This window comes from Vidua macroura, chromosome 11 (genome assembly GCF_024509145.1).
Source record: "Vidua macroura isolate BioBank_ID:100142 chromosome 11, ASM2450914v1, whole genome shotgun sequence".
In the NCBI taxonomy this organism is placed as follows: domain Eukaryota; kingdom Metazoa; phylum Chordata; class Aves; order Passeriformes; family Viduidae; genus Vidua; species Vidua macroura.
The window spans coordinates 9,204,768-9,229,604 of NC_071581.1; the positions used below are offsets into that span (position 1 = coordinate 9,204,768).

The following is a 24,837-nucleotide window of genomic DNA, read 5'->3' on the forward strand; positions in this document are numbered from 1 at the left end:
TGAGCACACATCATCTCAGCACCATGTGGAGAAACACTGGGTTTGTATCACAAACTCCTACATGAGAAATGCCAGCAGCTGCCCAGCTCGGCCAGGGTAACTGTGCCTTGATCTTTCTGTCCCTACAAAAGCAAAGTTCTTTCACTTTTATCAGAAGGTTCAACATTAGCTTTGGGTTCAACAGTGGGCTCTGAAGAGACATGAAACAACAGGTGTTAATAGCAACTTTATTGTTTCACCGGTGCAAAATCATGATACTGAATAAACTTGTGTAATGCATTTTCCCCTAAATTTACAGTAATGAAGGTTATACATATCTATATAGATTGAAATTTCTCTATTTTTTTATACTATTTGGAACAAAATTATCTTGATAAATATGCCCTGTGCACAGTACTGGCCCTCACTGAATGTCACAGAGCCTTAATATGCAAAATATAACTTCTGTTTTTGAACATGGTACTTTAAAACTCTCCAAACATGCATTAATATATTCTAGTTTTAGGGAAAAATATTACACTTAGTCTTCACTCGCATTAAAAGAAAAGCACAAGCAGAATTTGACATACAATAATCCCAAAAATCTGATGCTCTGTAAGGATCAGACACAGTTTCAGCTGACAGTCACTGCCAGTTTAGAGCTGTAGTGCTACAGAAGCAACAGTGAACAGACAGAAGAGAAATCGGAACTGAAGAGCCCTACCATGTCACATGGATTTCAAAAAAAGTTTCAGCCATGCTAACTGATGAAACCTGTAGTTGCTGGTCCAACCTTCCAAATTTGTTAGAGTACTCAACACAAGTGTTTGAAGTGCCAGACTGAACACATGAATGTTAACTTGACATTTCTGAAAGGTACAACCTAGGAACCTATCTTAAAAAAAAATGGTATGTAAATGAAAACAGGTACAGTGAGTGTCTTTCTAAAGAACAAGACCTTCATAAATTGGCCCCTCAGATTCTGGTGATTCCCTCCTCAGACGCAAGTGCTCCAGTGTGTTGTGAAAATGTTTGTTAATTTGTTCTGTTTCTTCAGTAGACTCAAGGTTTGGGAGATCTTCTCTGATCTTCTGTATAAGCTGATTCAAAACCTGAATTGTCACCTACAGAACATAAAACAGAAGTCATCAACATCACCTGTGTACAAGTGCAGAGACATTAGTTTTAACAGACTTGTCTTTAAGTAATTTGTATTTGGACAATCCTTCAAAATGCTGTAAAGACTGTATGCAGACAAACTGTTGGGGATTGCTTTCTCTGGTTCTGCACAGGACCCTTCCAATTTCAGAGTTCTGTGGAAATTCCCCCATCCCAGCAAAGGTGAAAAACTTGTCATTAGCCTGACAGCTTTGTAACTATTCCAACCTTCCAGTGTATTCAATACAAATTTAAAAATCTTCAAACAAATGGCACACACCATCAGATTGTATGTGCACTGTGAGATAATTGTTTCTTACAGAAGTCAGTCAGGATGTCAATATGAGATTTAAAGCTATTCTTAAGAGAACAAGTCATGGCTGCCTACAGGCTGAAGTTCTGCACTACACAAAATGCACTGCAGGGCCACCAGAGTATCCAGAGAGTATTTTTACATCTGCCAAGTGCTTTGAAATTCAAAGCTTTATTTTCATCTCCATCAGATATAGCATCTCCTATACTAACAGCACCCCTATACTGAGAAGCCAGTTTAGTTATTGGAAAGTCAGCAAATCCCTCAAATTTCTTTAGGAATTCTCTCAGAACTGCAGGGTATTCTTTAATGTCTGCTCTCAATCAATGACATCAGAGAAGACCCTGATCTCTACTGGACCAAGCAGGTTTTTCAAACTGCACAACTCTTCTTTATCTGCTAACACAAAATGGATCAGGTAGCTAACCCAAATTATACACACACACAATTTAAGCTGAGTACATATGGTGTCATATCTATTTTGTGAAATTAAAGCTTACACCAACCTGGCAGAGTCACAGTGACCATGAACACCTGTAAAGAATTTTCTTTCCCTTATGTACACATTGAGTTAGATGCCTCTAAAGCTAGAATCTTACTACTTTCTCATCTCAGTTCCAGTAAATTTTAACCTAAAATATTTTAGGTATATGAGTCTCACAATATTTAAATTCATAGCTAAACAGCAAACATTTCCCCCCAGTGTGAGAAGAAAGAATACTTTTACTAGCATATCAAGAATTGACTCCTCTCTTATCACAAGAATTTGTGCCTCTCATGAGACTACAAGGCAAGCTGAAGAGAATTTGTGCTGTAAGTTTGAATGAAGAGCTTAAAGAAACATTCTTTAAAATAGATGCAACAGAGAATGGATTACCACTCACCGCCTCATTTTCCTTTTCATAAAAATAGATATATCTATTCAGAATTTCTATGAAAAGCTGGACTTGCAGAGAAGGGTCCATGCACTGATTTGCTATCTTCAGAGCCTTCTTTAGGCATTCCATCACTCTTTTTCCTCCATGAAGCTAGAAGGAAAAACACCAAAGTTACAAGAAATAAAAGAACCTTGGGGAGCTCCAGTATCTCTTCCCTTGGCACACAAATCATTTCCTGGGGGTCTGCCACAGAAACACAAAACTACACAAACTGCAAAGAGCAAGCTGCCACTGAAAGCCCACCCTGCCTGCCACCAACATTAGATTTTGTTAAATCACACAGTAGCATGAACAGTTGTTGAAAGCCTTCAATTATGAGATCAGTTAACTCAATTTTGTAGCATGTACCATAATGCATACTTTGAAAAATATGTTTCAAACACTGCTCTGTAAAACGACAACAGCTTATGTGACAAGCCCTGAAGAACACAGAGGATTTTTTTACCTTTACTTCAACAACTTGTATCTGTAATTTGGAAGTTTAGTAGTTCACATGCAAACTGAGCTAATATAATAAATACAAGCAAAGTGCAGCCCAGTCAACTAGCCTTTAACTAGCTGACACTCAAAAGCTTGCCTGGTACTTCCACCCTTAAATTAGAGTTTTCTCCATGTTTTTATTTATGCAGTTTATACTCCAGTGAGTTTTAGAAGTTTCATGTATTAGAATAAATTTCAACCAAACCTACTTCACCAATGTATCTATTTTAGAAGTGTCTACAGAAGGAAGGCAGAACTGTTACTGAGGCAGGATGTGTCTGTCCCACTGCTGTCACTTTGTTCTTACCTCCTCTCCATTCTTGTCAGTGTTTCGGCCAGACCAGAACAGATGGGCACAAGTGCTCACAGCTCGGCACTGGTCTGGCTTCTTCAGGAGTTTGGAGGCTGCCAGTGCACACTGAGTCCTCAAAGGCTCGTGGTTCTCCTCACTGAAGCACTTCATCCTCTCAAATGTCCCAATTATCAAGGTGATTGCAGCCAGCTGTGCTTTTGAGTCACTGATTTCATCTTCATATAGAGAGAAGGCCTAGACAAGGGAGCAAGCAAGACTCAATCAGAACACATCAGAAAAAAAATAAAATCACACCTGCTACTCACACAGCAAGAAACTGTCCAGTTTTGCATTTGTTAAAAGCTTCAGGCAGGGGAAAAAATCTTTCATGTAGAGTGTAAAATCAAGTAAATCCACAGACCAGAAAAAGTCTTACAAGAAATAGTATTCAAGTGGTCATAGCAAACAAATGTGATATCACATATAATCTGAAGACTGAGTTTTTCTCCATTTCAAGCACCTATTCAAACACAGAACTTCAGCAGAAATAGTCCTCGAAGAAGATTTGGTTCTTTGAAACACACAGAACAGCAGAGCAGAAGTTGAGGGCAGGTCAGTGATGACAGAGTAGGTAAGAAAAGCACTTGCACTGCTGCTACATGGAGGAAGAATCTTCAGAGAATAGACAAATCTGGAACTGTATCTCTAATGGAAAGTACATTATTGCCATGCTGCTCTCACAGTCAGAACTGTGCTACAACAGTAACTGATACAACACAGTGAGCAAACCCAGCTCATCAGCAACTCTGTTTAAAAACATGCATTTAGTAGCAGTATTAGAGGAAAGATTAGGACAGAGCTACAACATGGATAACATAGAACATATTGGTTCTTCATGTGATGGGTAGGAGGGGGTTTTTGCAACAAGTAAGGCTTAAGACCAAGTTACAAGTTCAAATAGATTTTCAGAGTAGTTTATAATAGGTTTCAATACAAGGATTTTAATTGGCAAAGCCCAGCATAGCAGTTGTGAACACTGCAGATTTTAGAAAACTTCCAAAGAGTGCTTGTGGTCAGGGCAATACCAGCTGGGTATCAGGAGCTGGAGACAGAAGCAGTGAAGGAGCATTTTATGCTGAGAAACTACACTCCTCCAGTGAGCCAACTACACGAGCAGGAGGCAGCATTGCAACATACCACTGTTGTCAGATTGAGTATTCAAATCAGTAGCAATGGAGCTTAATTCCACAGCAGCCTGGGAAGCAAGAATGAAATGAGGAGTTTCTACCTAGTAGCATTGGCTGCCCATCACTTCAGGTGTTTAGATAACACCGATGGTTCAGTGTTCAGCAAACCTACCCAAATCAAATTAAAGGCAGCACAGGACACCAGCTCTAAGAGTTGGACACTCACCTGGGACATGAACTCATAGGCCACAGTTTCGTGATTCTCAAAGCCAATCTCTCCTGCAGCCAGTGCTCCCTGCAGGAAGAGTCGCAGAGGCAGCTCTGCCAGCTCTGCTTTGATCAGAGCACTGATGGTCTGATGAGCAAATGAGAAGATCTTCTGGCACTTCTTTTCCCATTTGTCATCCTAGACAAGAAAAGCAAGTAAAGGCTTGAACAAGAGCATTGCTACAGGGAAAAGGTAATCTCAGTTGTACTAAGATCTGTTAAGTGCTCCAACCTGTTGCCCTCTGATGCCACTCCAGTCACTCCAGCAGTACAGTGTTGGCTTCAGTGGGTCTGCACAAAGTATTTCTTTCATTTACAAAAATTTCACACCCATTTTTCCTACCAGCTCATAAGAGCCTTCTTCAGAAGCCTACACTGAACTGCAGTTAGGACAGCTATGCTTAGCACATAACTGAGCAAAAGCCTAGTTAGCCAAGGGGAGAAAAATTCTGTTCAGTCCAGAGCAATCAGAAGTGGAAGAGAATTTTAAAACCTTCATTTTGAAGAGTATTTTAACAAATATTTAACTTTATTTCCCCATAATCTAACACCCACAATAAAGGAAATACATATTTAAGGTAACTATCTCAATCAGAAAGCATTTAAAAGCCAATATGGATCAGTCATTATTTTAATGTACACTTACATTAATTTAATGTACACTTACATTTAACTTACTGTATAAGTTAAAGCAAGTGGTTTTTTTTAGGTTTAGAAACATTTCAATAATGTAGCTACAATTTAGAAATGGAAGAATTTCAATATTCAGATATTTAAATGAGTTTCAATAAAGGCACATAATCAGTCACCTTAATGAATAAACAAAATTAGCCAATTTCTACTTCTTCACTTCTAAAGTACTAAAGTAATTTACTATGACTTGATAAAAATCTTCATTAAATTCAAAAGCATTCAAACCGTGAGAAAAAATCCAAACAAAACTAGCCTTTCGTATCAAGTCTGAGCATACTTATGCAGCCAGACAAAATGCATTTTCAAGAAAATAAAGCCAAGCAAGCATACAAGAACAAGCTAGAGGTGAACTTACCACTTTGGAGTTCTCTTTGTAGCGAAAAGCAAGCTGGTAGGCAGCAAAAACCAAGGGTGGGAGCGTGAAACGAATGCGCTGGTTCCCCCCTGCCCCAAAGTGCTTCCGGGCAGTGTTGAGGATCTAGAACAGAAGCACTGTCAGCTCAGAGAATCCTTCACACAAACATGCACTCAAGGGAAGCACAGTGCCCCACCCTAAACATATTTTTAGATTAGATGTAGATTTCATGTAAATAACCTGAATATACAGAAGTCTGTAATCACGCATTGCACACTGGTTAGCCACTCTGGCTAATACACTTGGACTAGGCTGTTTGAATTTGCATTTCAGATCTCTTCCATACAGAATGCATAATTTAAAGTGAGATACTGTGAAAATCCTGTAACCTTGGATTTTTCCTGCTGCCGCTGTATTATAGAAAAATTTGATGCAAGCATTTGTGATGCTAAGCATTATTAGTAAAAGGTGTTAAGTAGCTCATGGAATTGTACCTAAAAGATAATGTGACAAGTCCTTTGATGGCATTTAAAGGGGTCAACATGATTAAAGCAAAGCACTGCTAGATGAGAAAGACAGACTGACACTCAGAATCTTTGCAGAAACAGCTTCAACATCTCTAGCTATGTAAATTATTTTGGGGTAGAAATATTAATTTCCTTGTTGCCAGCATTCCTTTGAGGGAAGCTTTGCTCTCTATAAGGAAAAAAAACCCTTTCTGCTTTACTCCAGTAATAAAGTCCTGAAATACAACCAAATCCAGTTCCTGTAAAGTTATTCTTCTCCCCATTACACACGTTTCATTACACTTCAAGCAAGTTTTTTATACTAGACCTTAAAGCCAAGCTAAATCAATGCTAGTTGTGTTATGCATAGCTTGCACTTTATTCTGTTGCTCTATTCTCACTGTTTACACAGTGTGACATTTATTTCAGGCACAAAATGTAACTTCACAGTAGTCCCTTAAGCAGGCCTGACTCTGACCTGAGCTAACTGCCATCTGCAGCAGATTCAACTTCATCACAGCTTCTGCCAGCTTCTCCAGTGGATCTGGCATAGGCAGAATATCCCTGGCCCTCTACTCCAACACACAGTTCTCAAGATAGTTTATTTGAAGTGACCTCCCTGAAGCCAGATACAGCAGATTAACAACAGAGAACTACATTAAGCTGCTATAGATCAACTCAAACCGTTACAGGTACCATAATGCACAAATTTCAAGGACGTGTCAAATCTACTGCTACAGATGAACCAAGCAGAGAGGAAAAGCATTTGGAACCAAGCAGCAGGATACTACATGCTGTATGAAGACCCCATCCTTACAGAAATTAAAATTAAAAAGCTGTATTTTCTGAGGTTTTTTGCATTCTCTTGGTATCAAAATACACAAATAGCACAGTACTCCAAACACCACTTGCTGTGTTTTCAACAGATTGTTATATGAAGTTGCCAGAACATTAGGAGTTCCACAAACTAATACAGATAGTTGCAACCTCATGGGATGAAAACTTTCCATCAACAAATGCTAAAGTCCTCATCTGCTTTTTCTGTATAAATAGCATATTATCCTACCACTAAAGGTGTCATACATAACGTTCTCTACTGAGTTTGTAGTGCCAGAGCAGTGATGCCCCAGCTCCCAGCTTCACTCAAGTCTTGTAGAGACAATAATGAAAGAACTGTGACAGTTCAGAGAGCACAGACATTGAGAAGCACCAGTCACCAACCAGGTACTGTTGGTCAGGGTCATCAGAACGCAGCAGGTGAATAAATCTTCCCACAAGACTCTGCTCATCCGCAAAGTCCTCAGGGTCAGGATCTTCAGCAGGCTGATCTGGTTGATCCTGGATCAGCGTGGACACCAAATTCATGATAGCATCGACCTGGTAAAAGCAATAGAAGCTCTGTTTAAACTACAGTAGTCCATAAGCATAAATTGCCAGAAATTGGGAACATCTTTACAGCCACTCATAGTGGTCATGCTTCAGCCATATGTGCCTTACACCCTGAAGAAGGGTCTCTCTCAGCACAAGTGGGACAGGGCAGCACAGCAGTGCAGAGGAAATTCAGATTCCAAAGGCTGTGCAGCCTTCTTTAGATAGGAGACCCAGTTTTAAAGGGATTCAGGGTCCTTTTTCACATCTAACAGATTACTGTCTAGGCTGAGGTGTGGTAAATCAGAAGTAGCCTCTAGGATGACGTTAGGTAAGATGTTCAAAGACATTTAAGAACACAGGAGGAAGAATTACCAAGTGGGACAAAGCCTGTGCCAGGGGAGGCAGGGGCATGCAGGCTAGGAAACAAAGCATGGCCTGCATGAAGTCACTAAGTGTGTTTTCAGGTCTTTGAACAATCATTTAAATACCTAGATTTTCAAATTAACTTATATCATACCTGTTCTTGGGACACAATTTCTGTGTTATAATCCAATACATTGCTAAGCACGTAACAACTCATGCTCTTCCTGGACTCGTAATCAAAGTATTCAAAGAGTGGGTGAAAATGTTTTAGTTTCAGAACTGTCAGGATATTGTTGTAAGTATCAACTGGGATTTTCAAAAGTCTAGTCAGCTCCTTTGAAACAGCACTGCTTGTTGCAATACTAAAAGAAAATATATGCAAAAAATACAATTAATCAATGGTTCACACATGTAGACAGGTTTGAAGTCTGCTTCAGAGTATCAATTCTGAGGTATACAACAACCACCAAGCAACTTGGTGCTAGGCTAGGGAGAAAGGAAATGAGTACCAAAAAAAGTCAGATCTTGCTCTTTGGGACATACAGTAACAACTGCATGTTTTAAGTTGCTGCCAGCAGAAGCAGAGTGTGGCTGCAAACGCAGCAATAGCAGAACTCTAGAGTGCTGTAAGGGATGCCTACAAAATGCACACACATGGTGTGGATGTACAGCACAACTTATGCACAGGGGAGCAAGTCCTGGTTAGTCAGGAGTTTATCAGGGCTGCTACAGCTTGGTCCAAAGCAGTAACCTTACACACCCAGAGCATGGCTCTGCTATCTCACCAAATGTGATGAAATGCAGAAGGCCTGATTTTAGGGTATTAATTGCCAGCCAAAGAAAATGCAAGAGACACTTACTGTTCCAGATTAAGTTTGTTGAATATTTCCACAGTAGTCTCCAACACCTTGTCAACATAGTCCACACGGTCTGGGTAGCATTTCATAGCCAGGTTAATGAGAGAAACTTGCAAAGACACCACATCCTCTGAGGGCATATCCTGCCGAGACTGAAATTTAAGACAGCACGAAGTTGATACTAAAGCACAGAACTTTGCAAAAAGCCAACCCCAAAACTGCATGCAGGGATATCCAACGTACCTGTATAACAGTAGCAACCTGCTGTGAAAAGATATCAAACAGTTTGATGTCTGCTGGGATACCAGGTCCATCTTCACGATGTGCAAATAAAGCTAACCTGGTGACAGAGCAAGGAAAGCAGCTTGGTCAGGATAGCTTTTCCACTCCTCAAATACAGAGCAGAAAGAGGGACTGGCAGAAAAAGCATGTCCTCTAGGTATATTTGGAAGCTCTATTACAAGCAAAAAGGAAATTAATGAAAGTCAGAAGCCTTATAGGCAACTGAACCTGGTAACTATCAGTCCTGGAAAAAAGTGCTGACAGAAAAGGCAAGGTGAAGAAGAAACAGGAAGGACATTTCCTAATTGATGTTCTTCAGCTAGAAGCAAGTGCTCTGTTTTTTTCAAGCAGATAAAGAGGTATAGAGTAGGCTGATGGAAGAGTAAATACCCTGCATTTATTCATTCAGTGATATTACTGAAATTAGACACCCAATAGCATCCTCCACAAAACAGCCTCCAGAAAAAAAAAAAAACTAACTCACAGAAGGAATATGCTGACTTAACTATTCTTTGTCACTAAAGACCAACCAACATATTTGGAACTTACACTATTTGCAGAGAACAAAATACAAAGTGAACTTAAGAAGAATGGAGAAGTGAAGAATATTGGGTTTTTGGTTATTGGGGGTGGGAGCAAGAAATTGCCATCCAACAAGCATTCAGGAGACAGTGAGAGGTATTTTTATCTGTAAGAGGAGAAAGTCATGCCAGGAACCATTTCTGCAAAAATGAGATACAGGATAGAAAGCACCACTATTAGAAGATTAACACCGTACCAGAGCTGAAGCTTAAGAAGCTCAGTACTGCTATCTTGACTTTCTAATTATTGAGATTATTATACTCTGAATTAGAAAAAGAACTACAAAAATATTTAGGAAAAGGCATTACATTAAATTTTTAAAAATTCTTTCTACAGGGTTTCTCAATTTTGATTCTGAATCTGAAATAAAGAGACACATAAGAAAAGCCCAGGAGGCAAAAAAAACTTCACTGCCAGGAAAAATAAGACATTGAACTATTCTTATATTTGATTAGGGTGATAAGAAGCAGACTTTCTAAAGCCAGGAACAATCACTGCCTTTTCTTAGAGGCACAAGGCAGCTTTCCTTGGCAACAGCTCAGCGTAAAGCCAGCAATGCTACAAGGTATGAACAAGCTGCAGGCAGATGGCAGCATAATTAAAAGTCATGAATGGTTTAGTAAGGCAACAAAGATCCCAAAGCAGCAAGACTATCTGATGAGACTCCTTTAGCAGGAAAGCCCCACAGGAATAAGGAAAAAAAAAATTTCACAAGCTTCTTCAGCAGTCACTGATGTTCAGATTCAATTAGCCAATGCCAGCTGAAACAAAGATGAGAAATGCCAAGAGGCACAACCTATGCAGGGCAGCTTCACATCTCAACTACACAATACTGAAGCTCCTGGCCATTGCTGTTACCAGCTCCAACACAAACACAAGAGCAACATCCTCCCTACATGCATGGATTCCAAGAACAGATCCACTCATATGCTCCAACACTGGCAGTAACATCACAGTCAAAATCCCAAGCTGCCACACTACAAAGATAACCATTCTGCTGCCACCTTTCTGCCCTTGTCCCACCACCCAAAGAGAGAGCTCTGGAAGTCTTCAGTGGCCCAACAAACCTGAGCAGTGGTAAGGCTGGGAGGACAGAGGGTCACTGCTGGTCACTCACTTACTGGTGAAAGTAACAGTAACAACACAAAAACCTTACTGTGGAGGTGATACCAAGTTTAGCAGGACAGCAAAAGCTACACAAGGAAAGCCTTCTCACAACAATGGCACTAACACACTCCAGTGTAAGAGCTTAGCAAAATATCCCGTGACCTCTTTTAAAAGTAATCAAGCTAGTCTCAAAAATCAGTTACAGGCAACATTTCTTGGGATTTGGGGGTTTTGTGGTGTTTGGGGTTTACAGTTTTGGAGGTTTTTATTAAGCTAACAAAATTATGAAAAATCTGAGCCACAGCATCAAAGTATGGGAAACCAAAGAACTCCTGTGAACATTTCTTTGATGCCTTCTGTATGAAGGCAGCAAAGGCAGCACAATATCTCTGACAAATGCATAAACACTGAAAGATATTCCAAAAAAAACCAAAGTCTTGAACATATAAATCTGACATAACCTGGAGAAGACAAACTACAGACTTGGTAAATAAAAAATTCAAGATCCTAAAGTTGTAGTTGTACCAGTCATACCCAATATGCACAAGTCCTCTCCAGGCATTAGAGAGGATACAGCAATCCTACCAATGCTGAATGCCAGGGGGACCTAAGATCCCTGTGCTAACTGAAGTCCATACATTGGTACATGGACCAGATGTATGAAGGTACATGTCTGGATGCAAATGCAAAGGACAAGGCTTTTCTACAGCCTGAGACAAACCATGCAAGTGCACTTCCTTTCTGCAGTAAGAAAGTGCAGGTACTCACTGAAAATCTGTGTTTCCTTTCAGGGTACAAATTAAAACTTCAGTTTGACCTTAAAGGTCTTTTCCAGCACAAAGGATTCTATGATTTCTCCCCCAAATCTGAACTCAGTGCAAGCAGTTTTAAGCAGTACCTCCAAAGGAAAAACATGCTTTTGAGAGAACAGTCAAGATGCTAGTGGCAAGCTAAGAATTAAGAAGGTAGTTCAATTTTCTACTAGTTCTGTTCTGAAGAAGCATTGTTACATGCTGTGATCTCTGACCCTGAAGTATTCCTGACAGATGATTTAGGATCTTCAAGATTTCAAGAGGTACCTATGAATGATGTGGTTGTCAAAGCAGGGCACTGCTGTCACTTCAGTTCTGAAGCATGAAACTGCTCTGTACTAAATGGGCTGTTTCCTGGCTTAATCTGTTTACAAGTTTTAGTCAGTCCATAAAGCAGGTTTCATTGGAAGCTGTAAAAGCAGAGTCCAGAGAGTAGAAGCTACAGAAATAATACTCTTCACAGCTTTAATTACAGCTGATAGAAAGACATGGAAACGGTGAAGTGGTATCAAAAATTAAACATATTCAAATGATAGAAGAATTATCATCTGCTTGTGCACAACACAAACTTAATTTCGAGTCAAGTTCCACCCCCTTGGTCACTCACCTGTCAATTAAAGCAATAATTATATTTTTCACATTCACATTTTGGTGCAGCTCAGCACAGGCTCTGAGAAATGGGTTCAGGGTTTGGAGGTGAAATTCATCTGGGAAAACCTGAAGTTTTAGATCAATAGTCATCAAGTTATAAACTGAATTTGCCCATTGTTACATAGAAGAAAAATGCAACAGAATAATTCTAAAGCAGATAGCCACACAGTAAATACACTCTAGCCTATGAAGCTGACCATGACTGGGTAAATGCATGAAGCAAGAGATATAAGACAAATGGGTAACTCGAGGGCCCACCTCTCTATTACAACTCATAACAGGCACTACTAAGATGCTTACAAGCTACTGCAACAGAAGGGGCACAAAACGGACCCATCTCCACTCTGCCATCTGGTAAAAAATAAAGGACAAGCCACTGTGTACAAATCCCAGGGATTAAGTTTTCCAGTCCATGAGGAAGATGTCTGAATCTAAGCGTATAGAAGCGTCCCTGTGTCCCATCACTGCAATTGAACTTAAGCAGCTCACCTGTATGATGCACTCCATGAGGTACTCCTGAGCTAAAGCATCTCTACAGTTCACAACTTGCTCCAGTATTCCAGGCAGAACAATCTGGAATAGGGGGGAAAAGGTCTTGCAGTGATTTTATAATTACCTTCTAAGTTTATATTCATACATACATTTAATCCAAGCAGAACAGAATTTCTAACAGTTCTCAGCTGATTCTCTACATAAGGACTTTCTGATAAGAAGTCCCATTTTTCTGCAGTTCCATCCTTCAGAGAAAAAAAAAAAAAAAAACAAAACCAAAAAACCTACTGATCTCAGAAATCTATCCCTTTCATACATTATGCAAGCTTTGATTTCCCCAAGTCAGTGCTACTGACTTTGCTGGCACATACCCAGGGTCTCAGCAGCACCACTCCAAGCTGTTTTCAGCAGCTGTATGGTAGAACTTACAAGGGACAGACTTTTAAATAATACATTTCCTTCACTGTCATTTCACACAGTAACAGTTCTCTTGAATGCTTTGGGAAGCACAGCCTCACAACTTGTGAAGTCTATCCCAGAACACTGGATGTGTACACATCCCTTAGACCAACCCATTATTCTGCAAGGAAAATGGGAATCAAGAAGGAAAGGTTTAGAATTTCTTGTCACTATTACAGACAGAATGTTACAGGAGAATGTGAGAACCATGTCCTTGGCCTGAGAACACACTGTATACCAGTATTCACAACTTTTCCTCAGGTGAAGAGTTTGAGAAGCACTGGGATTACTGAACTTTTAGCAAAGCTGTAACACCTCCAGCTGCTCATCTGGAAGTCCAAACTAGTTTGGAAAGAGCTGGCAGAAGTCAGAAAGGATGGACAGCCATCCCACCTGCTTGTATCTCTCCACATTAACCCCTTCCAGCTGACTGAGGCGAACCAGGTTTGTTCCCACGAGGATCCTCAGCTCCTGCCTCTCTCGCTCCCTTTTCTCTCTGTCCCGACTGTGGCCCTGGTGCTGCATTCGCACCCAGAGCTTGTTCATCTCAGCAAAGTTCAGCAGCACAAAATCCATTGAGTCACTGATGTCTCCAGTGGTTTCTTCACTGCAATTGATAAGAGGTTAAGAACAGAAAAGCTTGTCAGAGGTATTCATCCTTGCAGCCACTGGTGAACATACAAGTTTTAATAAGGTTAGAGAGTGACGTTTCTGGGTTCATAAGAAAAGTTCATATCCTCACTTGTGAGGAACTTTAGTGCTAGAAGGGAATTCTTAATGGATAAAACAACTGTCAAGTCTGTGGAATTCTAGCATACCTACTTCTCTCAAATCTGAAGTAAGTCACACATAAAATTTAAATAATCTCTATTAACAGTAATTTTATCAAGTTATAGCCCATCCTTCTTACTCTGCTTGCTCGCCTTCATCTGGTAAGATATTCCTGGTACACTGCAGGAGATAGTTTCGAAGGAAGAGGCCTCTAAGAGGATGCTGCACTCCACGGCACATCTCCACCAAGTCTTTCAAAATATCTTTCCTGGACTGTGGAAATGACTTGACATAGACAACACCTACTGTTATCAGCAGATACCTGCAAAAGGCACAGAATCAAACAATAAATCATAAAGTAACAACATCACACTGAAAAGCATTAGTTCCTTTTGGCCATTATGGCAGGATTACCACAGCACAAAAAAGGCAATAAAATTATCACCTAGGTCCCATAATTTTGGATATTTAGTCAGCTTTCAACTCCTATTCTCATCTGCTACAGAGCACAGCAAGTCTGAACTGCCACTAGACCTCATTACAATGCTTGATATACTGAATGTGTAAATGCTCACAAAGTTCTGAATGCTCTCAGACCAGCTCATTTATACTTCCACCATCCCACTAAGCTGGAAAACTGTTCTGAAAACATAGATAAGCAACCTACGATGGGGAAGTAGTTTAGCCTCTCTCACACTGTAGTCTACCAGGATAGGAACTACTGGCTTTGTACTCGTTCTCTCAGCACCTCTGCTGAGGTAACAGGCAGCAGGAATATGTGAGATGCAGAAGATTGCTGCTCCAGTATATTTGGACTCCCCTTCAGCTTAGAAGAAAAAGACTACAATCCTCAGAACATACAGGTATTCAGTTTAGAGGCCTCACCCCTCCCTGCCTGCTCCTCTGCCCCATGCACAGGACCTCCATGAAAACACCACAAGCCTCATCAGGGAGAACCAGAGGCTACAAGCAGGCAGGAAGACAACTCTGATGGTTACAAACAGAGGTGAGGACACTGGTGGTAGCCATCAGCCAAACTCCATAAATTGCATGAAGATGCAGCCTGGTGTGTCCAGAGCCTCTTCCTGGCATGAACATAAGGTCAGGAATGAAAAACTTGAGTACCAAGCAAAATCTAAATCCCAAAACTGACTATGTCGAAGATGTACTGCAGCCCAACAGTCACATATTTAAATATAAGCCTCACAGGCCTTCAATTATCATTTCTGGCAAGCTACCACTTTGCAAAAAAAAAGTCAGAAGGACAAAGACTCTAAGAGTGAAGTCACAAACTTTCAGCTTCCTTCTCACACTTCTTATTCTCTAAAAAGGCAGAAGGTTATGAAGCAACTACTGTATGGGAGAAGGTAAGATCTAGATCTCAGGTAATTGAAACAGTTAATAAATGCATAGTCCATCTCCCTGATCAGAGTGTGGTACTTGGTTATCTTCCACTGACCAGCTCTTTAGCCAAAAGCCAACTTCATTCCAAGATAGAAGTGCTTTCATCTTGGTCATGTGCAAAATTAACACACTGACAGGAAAAACTGACCTTTTGCATCTGCACTCTTGGCTTTATCTCAGAAGTTTCACAGTAATCCACTCCAGATAGGCAGAAATACTATTGACCATTGTAAACTGATTGAGAAGCCAATCACTGCCTGAACCCAGAGCTGGACAACTATCCACCAGTTTAAAAAAGAAAAAGCAAACAAAGCCACACAGCAACATCCACACACTTACAGTCTTGGAATGATATTTCCAGCATACTGTACTAGCTCATAAAGGTCTGCCACTTTCCTGCCTTTGGCAAATTCATCTGTCAGGTAGACTTCCAAGTAGTGTAGCTCATCAGAAATTGCCATGTCTTTTCCTTATAGTTAAGGATTGTAAGTGAGAATGTCTACAATGTATTTTCATAGTAATTTGCTCATTCACACCCAGGAAGAAAAATGCTGAACCAAATACAAATATACCTAAGCAGGCAGTACTTCTGAACAGTAATCATGACTGGGATAAATGTGTAAAATTAACCTCAAACCTTTGATCAATTTTTAGCATATTAGAAAAGGGAATAAAACTGGGAATAAAAAAATCGTTTTACAGAGCTGATATTGTTTTTAGAACTAGACTCCTGGAACTTCCCAGAGGAAGATATGAAAGACCTGTTTTATACCAGAGAGAAAAACTGAACTTAAACAGTGAGTAAAGCGTATATTCTCCTACAATATATACACATAACTGAATACTGAGGAGAAAAGTGCTAGTAAGTATCTGATACAAGATACCATTGTACCAAAAAAAGCAAATTAATGTCCCATTCCAAATACATTTCAACTATTAGTTTCCTCTTGAAAGGATACAGAGCTCATAATAGCTCTTTGGAGATAACATAGAAGTCCGCAGCTCCCCAAGCATGTTGGAAGCATGTTTCAGAGCATCCATGAGCTTGTTCTTGTCCTTCAGAGGAGGAAAGAGAAAAGTCTGTTAGAAATGACACTAGGCAACTGCAGGATTTATCTATGAAAAAAAATCTCAAGTGGTTTAATATCTAGCTTATACTACACCACCCATGCTAACTAAGTGAGCATTTTATCTGAGGTGATAAGAGTATGAAAACAGAGCTACAGTAATAAATTGCAATGCTAATGGTAGGAAAATCTGAAATCATTCTGCTTATGCAGCAATCTCCACCCAACACTCAGATTCTGTCCAGCAAGCAAAATAGATCATGTTCCCCTCCTCCAAATCTGTTGTTTTGCTCAGATCTCACAGATCTCTTAGAAACCTCTAGGAGACAGACAATACACACTGCCATCATCACCTTCCCCTCCTTCTCACCCATAAAAAACACCTCACTGAAAGCCATCCCTTACTAGTCTGCATCTAACTTACACTTCTGGTGTGTTTAATCACCTGGCATCAAAGGATACAACCACAAACCTCTAATCTACCACTTACACAGACTTGAGCAACCCATCATAAGCAGTAGCAGTAAGTTTTGAGGGACAACAAAAAGAATTGCTAGTGTGATCCACTCTGTATTTATACTGCCACTTAATCACAGAGAGCAGTGAAAAGCACAGCTGCAGCTACTTAAAGATTTCCAAAGCATTCCACTGAGCACAAAACTGGAAGAGGTGTTACACTTCTTGCTACTGTCATTTGGCTGCAAACAAAGTTAGCTTGGCTAACCACATGAAAACATATGGAAACATTTAAGTTTTCATTGCAACTTTAAGCAGTTTCTCCAAATAAAAGCTGAGGCTTCTCAAACCCGAGAAAGCTACGTGTGATTACATAATCTGCCTGAATTGGCTACAATTCCCAGACAAAAAAATCTCAGCATATCACTAGCCTGTGGTGTTTTCCAGTCACAGAATTCACATGTCTGTCTACAGTTAATCAGTACAAAATTGATCCTATGCAGCAGGTAATTCATCAGCAGCCTCTCAGTCTGTCACACCAAGAAAAGGCTACACAAAAAAAACCAACAGAATGCTGGACATAAACAATGATCTCATAATAAAGTTCATCTTAGGTTTATTTAAATGCAAGCATGTAAATTAAAAAGGTACATCTTTGACTTATCTTGTCAAATACTGGAGCAAAATCAGGAAGACACATTCAAAGAAATACCCAAGGCTCACTCTCAATGAGCAGTTGCCTCATTTATTAGCAAAGTCTCTGGCACAAAGATACATAAAGGGTTAATTTTCCTCACAGCACTAGGGATTGGTATTGATTCACTGTTTTATTCCTAGCAGACAAGAAGCTTAATTGCCTTTGAAAGTCACATTCTTACCAAGCATCTCTTCATCTGGAACGACTGCACCTTCACAGCCTGAATGGCTTCATCCAGGAGTTTTTCCTGCTCATCCTGAGGAGATTGCTGTGTTGTTGGCTGGAGGAAAAAAGAAACCAAACAAAACAGAATTCAATGAAGCTGCTTATGACTTGACTAAAACTGGATTCCCACACTTCAGAATGCACTGCAAGTGACACTGCAGTATGACCACTCAATGGTTGTCAGAAATAGTTGTGTGACACCTAACAGAGAAAGCTCAAGTGCCCTGCAAAAACCTGAAGGGAGGTTACAGACAGCCTGCAAGCACCACTGCTTCTTGGACAGCAAAGCCACAGGGGCAGAGCAGGGCCAACTTTTCCTTTCCAGCATTCAGAGGTCAAGAACCCAGTGCAAGTATCTGGGAAGAAAAGCTCCCAGAGAATGCAGAGACACAACTGTGCTGAGAGGAAGCACTGTTGTTACTTCTGCCCACAGAGCTTCAAAGCAGTGCCCAGACCACACACTGCAACTGCACAGATGCTCTCTGTGCTCACAGGTTCTCAACTGCTATCTGAGCCATGCCATTCCATTCAGGACAAGTTTCTGATAAGCAAAGGATGAAGTACAGTTAGTGCATTCCAGAAGGTAGAAGCTACTTGCAGATTGGATCAGAAAGCTGAAGAGAAACAACTACTCTTCATGTGTCCTTGTCCTAGTCACAGTGTCAGAGTGACACTCTTGTTTCCCCTCAGAGAAGCACATTCTATGCCTTCAACTTTCACTATCTTTTGATTTTCCAAGGTTTATACTGCATTTTCTTAAAATATTAAATAAATCAATTGCTTACACCCTTATATTTCCTCTCAATCCAGTTATAACAAGCCTTCTCCTACTGCAGCTGCTACCCTCTCTCTACCAGAATAATGAGATCAATTTCTACAAGCATCTTTAAGATATTTGCTATGAGGTCCAAACTTGGATCAGAACCCCTACTGCTGTCCCCACCTGCACCCCGTCTTCCTCCTAAAGCTTTACAAGGAAACACTGCCATCCACCTATTGTTCAGGATCAGCCTTCAACACCTCATTAGAGCATCTCCACTTCTCTCAGTCTTGCAGTTTGTTTTCAGATGGCCTCTCTGAAATACTGCTGGAGACAAAAGCACTGATGTGGTATTTCAGCTACATCTTCCCTAGTAATGACAAATACCAAGCACAGTCATTTGCACAGCAGGTTCTCTGAGCCTTCACCTTCAGTAAATTCTCAGCTATTTATATTTGTTCCCTTCATCCACTGTGCTCAGAAGGTCCCTGGTCTCCTTTTAACTGCATTTCGGAAGCAAGCTGGAAGGGCCATGAATTACATCACCCTAATGTTTTTAAAAACTCTATCTTCAGTACTAACTCCCACATGCCCCATGTGAGGAGTCCCCAGAAGTATCTGTTGAGGACTGAGATTAAAAATGAGGCCTTAATTAAAGCAGGGAAGTTTTAGTTTAATACCAATTTAATGGTGATAGAGCATTTCACACCCCTGTTATTTCCCATATTTAATTGGGTTCTTGTTCTGCAGTTGAAATCTCCCCACTATCCTTTTCCACATACAGAAAACAGAGAGTGCTCTGCAATAGTGTTCCTGCCTTGATCATGTCCTAATGAAATTCTGCTCTGGAAGCTCCTCAATCAACCAGCTGGACAAAACCAAGGCTGATCTGATCTAACACTGGTGACACACCTGCTTCAAGGAGGTTGTATGAGAAAATGGTTCCTTCCAACCAACACTTCTGTGAATCTGTGTGCCTCAGTAATTTTCCAACTATGCACAATAACTAATTAAGAAGTGTATTTAGTCAGCAGAAAAAGCCATCTCTGCTAATTAGAGTGACTTCACCTCTTACGAAGCTCTCTCTCTATATAATTAATCAATGTGCAGGTCTTCCAAAAATTATTTAAGCATATGGAAAAAGCAGCAACTGTGGTTAGATGAACCTATTTCCCAGGCAATTCAATAGCTACAAACCCTTAGACAACCTCAAACTGTGAAACAAGTATGTTCTGCCAGCAGAAGTTTGCTGTAATTGCTAAGCTTTAATTATTCAATGCTAGATCAGACTTTTAAGGAACATAAAATGACAGTGCAGGGACTAGTGTGCAGTAATCAATATCAGAACATCACATAACAGACTTGCTGAATTATGTCTATGCCAGAACACTGGTTACACTCTACAGTCCCCTGAATCCATACCAGTGCTTTAGAGATAATAAATCACTACTGAGCTGAATTCCATATGCTCTGACCACATCAAATCTCTAATAAAGCACAGCTAGGAACAATACAGCAATGCTAACATTGACCACAAGTTCCTAAGCCCCCTTGTCCTGATGGGCATTAAGTTTACACAGCCACCAGCCCTGCTCTTCCGTCCCCAGCTGTTCACAGGGCCAGACAGTGCTGGGAGAGCAGTTTAGGCTGTAAACCATCAGAAACGCTGTAAGACAAGCCCAGCTGATTAATAGATTACCATTCACCCGGTTCAGCCTAGAGCCACATCAAACACTGCAAGCAGGGCTGTGAAAAGAAGCCTTTTTAACAGTAACACCAAGCCAAAGCATTACTGAAACATACACATATTTGCTACAACCCCAAGAAGTATTTGGCTGAGTCCATGAGCATTGGTTTCCTTACTTTGGGTGTGCAAACATATTGGTTGTAGAATCATGGCTACAAGTTCTGAACTATCCTTTTCATACCAGCTATGAGCCCAGCAGATACATTTGTATCTTAGAGAACTTTAGCCACTGTAGTTTAGCAGCAGTTGGGGAAAAATTGGGAGTTCCATTAATTTACAGTCAGCTTTACACCAAACTCTCTCTGCATTAACAGAAGACAGAGAATACTTCCACTTCTGCTCTAAATTTGAACAGCCAGGTCCCACACTGTATTTGACACTGGGGCTAAGTACTGAATTCATCCACAGAAGCATTTTCATAGTCACACAAGATATTAATTTATTTCTTAAGTATCTCTCCAAGATAAGGAGAATTAAGAAAGAGGAAAATTCAATTTGTATGTGTGCTGATTTGAAGACTGAGAAGGTGATCAGACTAAATTACTACAAGGGCACTATACTTCATGTCTGAAGAAAAGACAACTGTAGCATTTTCGAGTGGCACGGGTAGCACAATAACCTCCACTGCTGTCAAAAGCCTACCACAGGAGCAGTTGTGTCACTTGAGGGGCTGCTTTATTTCTGTAGGAATACAAAACATCTGAGCAGCAGCACTAGTGAACAAGTTCCAACTCTTACTTTTCCAAGTCTGAATATGTATCAGCTTACCCTTTTCTTCCAACTTCAGAAGGCAAGCTACTTTCAGCTTCAGAACTGCAGGGGTTCCCAAACATAACCTGGTTATTATCAAGTGATACACAAGATCACATCAAGACACACATATCCTACTAACACATGCCTGAAGTTTGAAGATGTGGGAATAAAAGGCAAATGAAGGAAAGAGAACATATAGCAAAAGCCTACCAGTGACATCCAACAGGGCACACACAGAATCAGAACACATTTCTGTTAGATTCCATGTTGAATAAAGCAGTTTATGTTCAGTATCTTACACTTAAATTACCAACCTAGTAACATAAGATGGTATTTTTAAGTGTCATTTTATGAAAAAAGCAACTGTGGAGTCCTTGGGCCACCTACAAAAACAATCTTGAACATCAGCTTTTGAAGTGGAAAACACTTTGACCCCAGGCAAAAGCAGCAGTAGAGAATATCATGCCTTGTCAGCTACATGTACAATATGGTACAAACCCCTGCCTGAGCACAAGAGAAGCAACTTACAGCATCCATTATGCAGCTATTTACACTTTAGAAATGTCTGAGCTATACCCACACTAGATACATTGTCAATGTTGTAGAAAAAAAGGACAGTTGATGGGAAGAGTTTTGCTTTACTCATTTTTTCCTCTGAAGCAACAAGGAAGCAAGGAGCAGTGGAGAAGGGACAGAGAACTGCCTCCCCCAGGTGTACCAGCAGCTTCTGCACAAGAGAAAAAAGCCTTTTGCTAGCTTTGAACACGGGGCTAACAGGGTAACGTAAGCTACCACACACAAGTTATGGAAGTCAAAACTCCCAGCAGATGAATTTTGGAGGGGAGGGGTGAGGAAAGCTAGCTTTTGGTGTGGGTTTTTTGGTGTACTTTTCGTTCCTGTTTCTTTGGCTTTTTTTTTTTTTTTTTTTAATAAAGGCTAGTAAACTAAACTGTAAGTTGCCTTGGAAAACAATTTTTTTAAACCCAAAACAGCTTGAAACCACCTTATAACCAGCTTATAACCAGAACAGTTATACACGTTATCCTGCAGATAACTATTAGGGAAGTGTATTACTGCAGCAGCAAACATTATTCTGGATCATGACTATCTTCATAATAGCAATTCCTCCTGAACATACAAACCAAACATTGCACTTATTGTGTAAGATTTACTCATTTTCTAACACCAGCTCCATGAGATTCATTTTTAGTTCCGTATTTGACACTGAGCTGCAGTCCAGAGAAGGCCCAAAATAATAACCAATGTGCTCACTTATTTCACTAAAAATTCTGGAGTACTCAAGAATGACACAGTACTGAAAGACAGCAGAGTTCCAGGGAGTTTGTTGAGTCTAAAAACTCATGTTCTGACACACAGGTGCCTCAAGCTGCATGCAGAGTAAAAATAATGAGTAAAAGGTTGTGCTTCCATTCCATTCTAAAGTGCATTCTCATCTAATCTCCAGAAGTCCTTTTCTTCAGTTAACTGATGTGCTTACAGCCTGTTCCACATGGCACTTCCTTCTGTTTGCTCACCCACCTCTACTGAACAGCACAACAAGTGACATTTAGCCAAGGAGGCTCTCCTGCCTCCTCCCATTGTTACTCACACCACCTGCCAACACATCGCTGCTGAGACACTTCAAGTGAGGCTGCCCAGGAGAGGAGGGCTGAGCTACAGCAGCAGATCAAGGCACTGCCAGCCTACAGCTGAAGTCTGGGTGCACACAGTGCACTGCTGGTTAACATATTGAGGGAATTACCAAAAAAAAAAAAAAACCCAAAAAAACCCCACCAAAACATAAGCATTTTATACCATACAGGAAGCATTTCTCTGCAACACTGTAGGCTCCAGAACTTCTATTATATCTCACAGTACAGTAGCTCAGAGATAAATCAGAGAGATGAAAGCATTTTTCACTTGTTGAAACTGGTACTTACTGCTACAGGAAGCCACAAGACACTATTAAGTATTAAAGAGATGGACTTTTTATTCAGGGTATGATCAAAAGCAGCCAGAGCCTTCTTAAAACAAGTCATGTTAAAGGTACTTAAGCATTCAGCTTCAAGGTTTAAACCAAGCTCAGCCACAAGAAATCACAGGGGAGCCTAATTTGGTAGAGGGAGTTATCCCATGTTTAACACCTGTGATTATCCCATGTTCAACATCTGTAACTTTATTTTTGCTGAATCACCTGACAACAGCTATTCTGAGAAAGAAGCCATGAGACCAGACAAGTGTCTGGCCAGTTCCCATGGAAATGACAGGCAAAGAAAAGTAGTTTCATTGCTGAATAATTGACTATCACAAAATATTTGTGTGCGGGACAGAGACTGGTGGCTATATAGATTTAGCATTTCTCATTCACTCAATCCAGTATTTAACATTCCCCCTTCAAATAACAGTACAGGTTTTGCCCAGCCTCAAACATACAGAGAGCAACATACATATAACTTAAAAAAAAAGTCTCTTCCAAGAGCCTAAGAACTGAGCAATCCCCTGTTTATAAGGCACTCAGTTATTTTCTGTCCCACTATCTATATACTGTTAGTACTGTTCACATACCACACTAAGACTAATTACACACTGTGGTGGTTACAGCAGGTGCTGCTTAAAATTGTATTGAATATTACACACCACTGAAGGTACATTAAAGATATTTGGGGTTTACTAGGAAACTTGAGACTGTCCCCTTATTTTCATTGAGGACTGAAAAGTATTTCTCAGTATGCATTATTTCCATGTGGAAATTTCAGGTTTCACAGAATGAATGAAAGATCAAACACCACCCTGTCAGCCAGACCACGGTACTGAGTGCCACGTCCAGTGTCCAGTCTTTCCTTAAACGCCTCCAGGGACCGCGACCCCACTACCTCCGGGGGCAGTCCATTCCAATGTCTAGTCAGCTGTTTTGTGAATAAATTCCTCCAAATGTCCAACTTGAACCTCCCCCGGCACATCTTAAGACTATGCCCTCCTGTCCTATGGCTAACTGCCTGGGAGAAGAGGCTGACCCTCACCTCGCTGCATCCCTGCCTAACAAACACCAACATCTGCGGCAAAGAGCGCTAAGGAGCTGCGCCCACCAATGCACAACCACCTCTTCTGCCGGAAAAGAAAGGAAGTTTACTCGGGAAGCCTACGACAGCAGTCTTGGAGGGTCAGGAGGGACTGGAGCACGGGCTGCAAGCGGACAACCCCGGCACACGTGCACAGAACCGGCAATGACACAAGCCCGGGATGAACACAGGGACAGCACGGCCAAGGAGAGCGAAACTGACCGCTGGTACGGCCGCGATTCCCCGGTAAAAACACCACCTTCCCCTGCGCCCCCAGGAGCAAATGGGCAGAACCCAGCGAGGCGGTGGCCCGGCCCAGGCCGCGGGCAGCGTTACCGCCGACACGACGGGCCCGGCCCGCACCTCAGCCCCGCCCGGGCCGGACCGCGCGGCCTCCGCGCCCGCTACAGCCCCGCGCCCGGCCGGGCCCGCCGCGCCGCCGGCCGAGCGCGGCCGCTCAGGGCGCTGCCCCGGGCCCGGGCGGGGCCCGTCCCTCGGCCGCCGGACCCCTCGGTCCCGCCGCAGCCCCGCCCGCGGCAGGGGCTCCCCGGCGCCCCGCGGCCCCCCGGCCGCTGCCCCTCACCATGGTCGCGCCGCCGCCGCCCCCGCCAGCGCCGCCCCGTCATGTGACTGCGCCGCCCCGCCCCGCCCCGCCGCCGCGCGCCGCCCATTGGCCCGCTCCGAGGAAGCGCCGCGCTGCGCGCTCATTGGCGGAGCGGGCGGTGATCGGCGGCGCGGGCGGCCAATGGGCGGC

The 24,837-nt window shown here is 41.6% G+C and overlaps 1 protein-coding gene across 1 annotated transcript; it reads right to left on the minus strand.

The window, feature by feature from the left end:
* Positions 1-213: 213 nt before the first annotated feature.
* VPS35 (VPS35 retromer complex component) lies at positions 214-24,695 on the minus strand. Its single transcript, XM_053987174.1, has 17 exons — positions 24,667-24,695; positions 17,721-17,819; positions 16,279-16,375; positions 15,659-15,782; positions 14,055-14,237; positions 13,538-13,751; positions 12,683-12,766; positions 12,150-12,259; positions 9,003-9,099; positions 8,763-8,911; positions 8,057-8,264; positions 7,390-7,545; positions 5,663-5,785; positions 4,574-4,753; positions 3,176-3,415; positions 2,335-2,478; positions 214-1,103 (listed from the first exon to the last, which is right to left on the minus strand). The coding sequence occupies exons 1-17, from the start codon at positions 24,667-24,669 to the stop codon at positions 924-926; spliced, it is 2,391 nt and encodes a 796-aa protein (XP_053843149.1). The 5' UTR covers positions 24,670-24,695; the 3' UTR covers positions 214-923.
* Between the last annotated feature and the right edge of the window lie 142 nt (positions 24,696-24,837).

Bases quoted from the DNA above. Each gene is read 5' to 3' on its own strand.
- VPS35 (XM_053987174.1), bottom strand. The intron at 14,238-15,658 runs GTAAGTGTGTGG...TGCCTTTTGCAG, and splicing joins GGAAATATCATTCCAAGACT to GTATCTGCTGATAACAGTAG. The intron at 5,786-7,389 runs GTTGGTGACTGG...CTTCTGTTCTAG, and splicing joins ACCCTGACCAACAGTACCTG to ATCCTCAACACTGCCCGGAA.